This window comes from Sminthopsis crassicaudata, chromosome 5 (genome assembly GCF_048593235.1).
Source record: "Sminthopsis crassicaudata isolate SCR6 chromosome 5, ASM4859323v1, whole genome shotgun sequence".
Taxonomy (NCBI): domain Eukaryota; kingdom Metazoa; phylum Chordata; class Mammalia; order Dasyuromorphia; family Dasyuridae; genus Sminthopsis; species Sminthopsis crassicaudata.
The window spans coordinates 67,618,369-67,624,368 of NC_133621.1; the positions used below are offsets into that span (position 1 = coordinate 67,618,369).

At 41.2% G+C, this 6,000-nt stretch overlaps 1 protein-coding gene across 1 annotated transcript in view; it reads right to left on the reverse strand.

The window, feature by feature from the left end:
• KIF5B (kinesin family member 5B) overlaps nucleotides 1-894 on the reverse strand; it is a 61,401-nt gene extending 60,507 nt beyond the window's left edge. The window contains exon 1 of the mRNA XM_074267065.1: nucleotides 638-894. Within this exon, the coding sequence (XP_074123166.1) occupies nucleotides 638-763 (126 nt within the window). The 5' untranslated portion in view covers nucleotides 764-894. The remainder of the gene's footprint in view (nucleotides 1-637) is intronic.
• Nucleotides 895-6,000: the final 5,106 nt, after the last annotated feature.

A 6,000-nucleotide genomic window follows, 5' to 3' on the forward strand; every position in this document is an offset into this window, starting at 1 on the left:
TAATTTCCTTTGTGGCAGGCCTGGGCTGCATGGGACAGCTTGGCTACATTTCCAGGTATGTATCTAAATCAAATGAAAAGAAAGTCTAGTTATCTGATCGATCTCTTCTGGAGAACAGTTTCCTTTGGGTCAAAATACAACAACAGTACTTTTTGAATTGAAAATTTTAAATCGGGTAAGTTTTCTTTTGACAAAGAGCAAAAAGATGGGGGTGGGGGGTGGGGAGAGGGACCTAAGCCTTTCAGGTCAGTTTGCGGTTTTTTTCGTCTAAAATTATCCGACAGCCTATTCTGAGAGCTGCCCCATTCTATTATGGCCGAATAGCTAACAATTTTGCATTCGTAGGACAAACCAAAATAAAGGATCGGAGCGGAGGGGCAGACCTCGATCCCTCCCCCTCGCCCCAGAACCCGCAAGAAAAGTGACAGCACAGTTTCCAATGGAGACCAACAAGTAGCTGGGACTGTGCGTGTAACTCCAAGCTCCTAGAAGTGGGGGCGCAGGGGAATGCGGGAGGGGGCAGGACCCCGGGGTCCGGGCGGAAAGGGCGTGGGTGGGAAGAGCCGGGGGGGAGGAAGCAGCAGCCCCTTGCCCCGCGCCGGGGGGGGGAGGGGGGGAAAGGGGGGAAGACACTCACCGCGACGATGACGGTGTCTTCGCCTTGGAACTTGGCCACGTACTTGTCGCCCCGGGCCATCTCGGCCTCGTTGAGGGGCCTGAAGCGGCACATCACCTTGATGTTGCATTCGGCCGGGTCCGCCATCTTCCTCGCGGCCGGGGCCCTGGGCCCGGAGCCCCTCCCCGCCGCTCAGCCTGCCCGCTCGCGACAGCGGGGCCGCGCTCCGCCGCCCGGGCTGCTTCGCTCTTCGCCGCGCGCGGGCCGGGCTGGGCTCCCCTGGGGCGGGGGCGGCCGGGAAGAGCGACTCCAACCTCCGGCGCCGGCGCCGGCAGCCGCCTCGGCCCCCTCCCGCCTCACTTCCGATTCAATATGGCGGCCATGGCGGCGGCGACCGGCAAAGCGTCCGGCGTGTCCGGCAACGTCCCCGCCCCTGACAGAGGAGGCGGCTGGGAAGAAGGCGAGTCCCGCGAAGTTGGGAGCGTGGTCTCCACCCTGGGCCTAGGACAACAAAGCTCAGCTGGGCTCGGCTCGGCCCAGATCAACTCTGCTGTGCCCTGCTTGCCCACCCGTCCGCCTCTGGGACTGCTCGCCCGCCCCTACTCGGCCTGTACCCAGTGCGCAGCCGCCACACACTGGGCGGCGGTGAGCCCGGGAAGCGAGGGAGGGAGCGAGGTGGTGCTGGTACGCAGGCGTGAAGAGGCTCCCTCCTCGTCTCTGCTCCCTCCCCCTCGCCCTGGACAACTCCTAGACACTTCTCTTCCTGCCGGGCTTGGGGTAGGGCTCGTGTGCGTCCCTGGCATGCGAGACTCAGCTGAACCTTTTTTTTAATCAGTAATACTCTCCTTATTATGATTCAGCTGAACTTCGTAATTTTATTTTACTTTTCTTTTTTCACAATAATACCTTTTTAATGACAGCTGAATTTTAAAATTTGATTCTTATTTTTCTTTTGACCAAGAATACATTTTTGTGACAACTGAATTTTTAAATGTAATTTTTTTTTTTTTACAAATAATACCTTTTCATGACAACTGAATTTTTAAACTTTGATTTTTATTTGTTTTTCTTTTGACCAAGAATACATTTTTTTTGGCAACTGAAGTTTTAAATATAATTTTTATTTTTTACCAATGATACCTTTTTATGACAAATTAACTTAAATTTTTTTAAACTAATAATGCCTTTTTATGATAACTAAACTTTTTAAATTTGATTTTTTTAACCAATATTTTTATGACAATGAATTTTTAAAAGTTGGTTTTTATTTACCAGTAATTCCTTTTTATAACAACTGAACTTTTTAAATTTGATTTTTCTTTTATCAATAATACTTTTTATTCAAGAATATGTAAAATAGGTGGGGCAGTTAATAAACTTGTACTCAAGAAGACCTAAGTTCAAATTCTCAATTTGACACTTGTTAACTGTGATCTTGGGCAAGTCACTGAACTTCTTTCAAGCCTCAGTTGCCTTATCTGTAGATTGGGGAACATAATAGTCCCTTCCTCTCACTGATCTTATGAAGATCAAATCAAATGAAAACAAATATCAATCAATAAACATTCATTAAGCACCTACTATTTATCATAGTAAGCACTATGTTAAACCTAGGAATCTGGGGGGAGGGGGGAAAGGCAAAAGACAATCTGTCCTTAAGGAGCTTGAAGTATAATGGGAAAGGCAACAAATAATTTGCCTCTGTGGCCTGTAAAAGCTATCAGATACTTTGATACTCTCACTTCTCTCTAGGATTTTTGAAGCACCACTCTCTCCCGGTTCTCCTCATTCTCTATTTCCTTTGTTGGATGCTCCTCCAGATCATGCTTTCTACCTCTAAGTGTCCCTCGGGGTTCTCCTGTCCTGGGTCTTTTTCTTCCTCTATACAACTTTAGTTGGTGATCTCATCAGCTTCCATGGATTTAATTGCCACTTCTGAGGTGATGACTCTCAGATCTACCTATTCTGTTCCAACTTCTCTGCTGACCTCCAAAATCACATCTCCAACAGCCTTTCAGTAGTCTGCAAGTGGATAGAGAAAAGGCCTCTAAGATTTGGCCACTAAGAGAGGATTGGTGATTTTGGAGAGAGTAGTTTTAGTGGCATAATGTGAGAATCCAGACTGTGAGGAGTTAAGAAAAGAGCCAGGAAAGTGGAGGCACAGATTGTAGCTAGCCTTTTCAAATTTACCCCTAAGAGAAGAAAATTTATAGGCTGATGGCAGGGATGAAGAGGACAACTGAGAGTTTTTGTAGTTTGTAATCAGTAGGGAATGAGCCAGTAGAAAGAAGAGATTGAAAATAAGTGTCAGAAAGGGGATCGAAGAAGATGACTTTAGCCTTAAGAAGGCTTAAGAAGAAAGGCCACTTCATGTGAGGCAGAAGCAATGGAGAAAATAATGGAAGAAGACAACAATGATAGAAGATGACGAAGAGGGGGGAAATGAGAGTTCATGGGAAATAGCCTCAATTTTTTCTATAAATTGTGAGGCAAAGTTCTCATCTGAGATGGGGGAAGGGAGAACTCAGGGGTTTGAGGAGAAAAAGAATTTGGAAGAGTTGCTGTGAAAGTGAGTTGGTAAGAGGGTATAATAGGATTGCCTGGCAGCAGTGAGGGCCCAATTGAGGATATGTAGCAGATTTGTAGTGGACAATAGCTTTTCTCCATCTTTATTCAGCAACATGTATAATGGTAGGAGTGATCCAGAGCAAATCTTAAAGCACTACATAAATAGTGAGTTATTATGATTGTTATTAATGAAGAGGGCAGCAGGTTATAAGAATTATCTATGTAGGAGTCAAATTCTTTTCTTTCTGGCAGTTGACCCAGCCATGTCACTTTTTATTTAGAGGTTACTTTCTGTTAACATCACTTACATATATATATATATATATATATATATATATATATATATATATATATATATATATATATATATATATATATATATATATATATAGTTTAACTCAAAGACTGTGAAAAAAGAAATGTTTTCTTTCTGGGTAGGAAGAGGAAAACTTCTAATTCTTTGCTCTAGAAATCCCTTCAGGTTGGGATTTCTAGAGCAAAGAAAGAATCAGAAGTTTTGTAGTTTTATGTTCCAGCACTAAAAGAAAGTGTCAGAAAAGGCCCAGGTTAGGGATGAAAAAAGACAAAACAGAAGTAAAGTTGTTTCCTCTCCCAAACCCTCTCCCCAAGAGTAATTTACCCTTGCATAGCTAGTAAAAAAAAAACAAAAAAACAAAAAAAACATCAGAACCAAGATTTAAATCCAGGTTTTATTGACATTGTCTAGGCCACTCTGTGAAAGAATAAATCATAGAATACTTCTACAAGTAGGCTAAAGCCATAAAATAAAATCTGTTTAAAAAAAAAAAAGAAAAGTTTTCCACTAAACTAATAAAACATGACTATGACACAGTGGTATAGTGGACAGCTGAACTTGAGGTCAGAAAAACCTTGGTTGAAATCCTGCCTCCCATACCTATACAAAGTCATTTCACGTGCCCAGTGTCCTAAGCAACATTCTGAGACTCTTAAATTACCCAGAAGGCCCTGATCTGCACTAATAGAGGATGTTACTCACCAGGAGCTCAATACACTGATGAAGTCACATCACAGGTGGAATTAAAAAGAAGAAAAAAAAAAAAAAAAGGTCCCTAATGGTTTCCTAAGGAAGCTACTCACCATCAAAAATATTTCTTCTTTTTTATCACCTTCTAAATATATCCTTTTCTCTCCCCTGGTCAGAGACCCATCCCTATTTAAAAAGGTTTGTTTTTGTTTTTGTTTTTTTAAAGAGAAAAACAGTACAACAAAACTAACACATCCTCTGAGTCCGACAACAGAAACATTATTCCATATCCATAGTCTTCTAGGTCTGTAAGAAGAGAGAAGCGTCTTTTCTGGTCCCTTTTTTTCCAGGCCAGGTTTAGTCATTGTAATCAGAATGTTTAGTTTTGGTTTTTGTCCTTGTCATTTACATCCTTGTAGTCATTGTGTATATTGTTTTCCTAGTTCTGCTTCCCTCTTTCATATAAATCTTCTCATGCTTCTCTATATCCTTCATATTTCAGGTTAATTACAGTGTAGTCACATTCTCTAATATTTATATGCCATGTTTGTTTAACCAAGCTACATTTGTTCATTCACTGAAATTCTGTGAATTGAGATTGTGTTTACTTGAAAGAAAGGAAGCTCGATTTAAATCCACCTCAGATAAATAGCTAGGCAATCTCTTTTTAAAAATAAAAATGATTACATTTATTGAAAACCTCATGTTGTGGTGAGAAAAGTGTTTTCAAAACTATGCCTTTAAGCAAAGTTTTTTTTAAAAATTGATTTACAACCTCATATGGATCTCGTAACTAAATGTGAGGGTCAGAAAGTTATGATTAATTATCTGTTATTTTATATACCTGTATACCTGGGGTTATATAAAAATTTATCAGGTGAAAAGGGGTTGCTAGTGGAAGAAGTTTAAGGGTTATCCACTTTCCTTGTACCTCCTCCCCATGATTCCCTACAGAATTTCTCAGTTTTTATTAGAGATAACTCTACTGAAGAAAGCATAACTCCATTGGGCTGGCTACATTGTTTGGATGCCAAATGTATGCTTGCCAAAAAAATTGTTTTGTGGAGAATTCACACAGGGTAAGTGCTCACAAGGTGGTCAGAAAAGCACAGAAGATGCTGTGCTTTATGGACAAAGCAGAATTAGCCCAAAGGAAATGCAAGGTGCACAAAATTAGACAAACCACTCCAAATATTCATAGGGACTATCTGTGTCTGACCTGTGTCGGAGCATTCAGAGCTCACATTGGTCTGATCGGCCACAGTCAGATGCACTGTAACTTATTCTAACAGTGATATTATTATGGTCTTCTTTGAGAATGAAAGACAGCAGCCAATCATCCAACCAAGAAATAATGCTATTTCTTCAGGCTCTTACATTAAAAACTTTGGGGTGGTCTTTAATTCTTCCTTCTTCCCCATCCCTAATTTTTAATACCCAACTTGAGAATGAAATGTAACAAAGCTTAGGGTACATCTTTATCTGAGGTTTTTGCTTTCCAAGGGGGGTTTTGTCCTCTGAGTTATATTTTCTTAGGCTGATGTAGAAAGTAGTTATTGGTATCCTGGAGAACATGAACCACCCCTTCCTTTCCTGTCTCCTTCCCTCTATCTTTGAAGTAATTAGTTACAACTCAGAATCCATTTTTACAAAGAAAACAATATTACAAAGGATAGCTATGTATGATTTAAATAGTGTAATGCTTCAGGCATACTATGGAGTTAAACACGTTTTTGATAAGTTGGTCTGAGAACCTAATCACCATTTACAATGTCCTATGGAAAAAATATTCCTAAGGGAAAATGGGTTT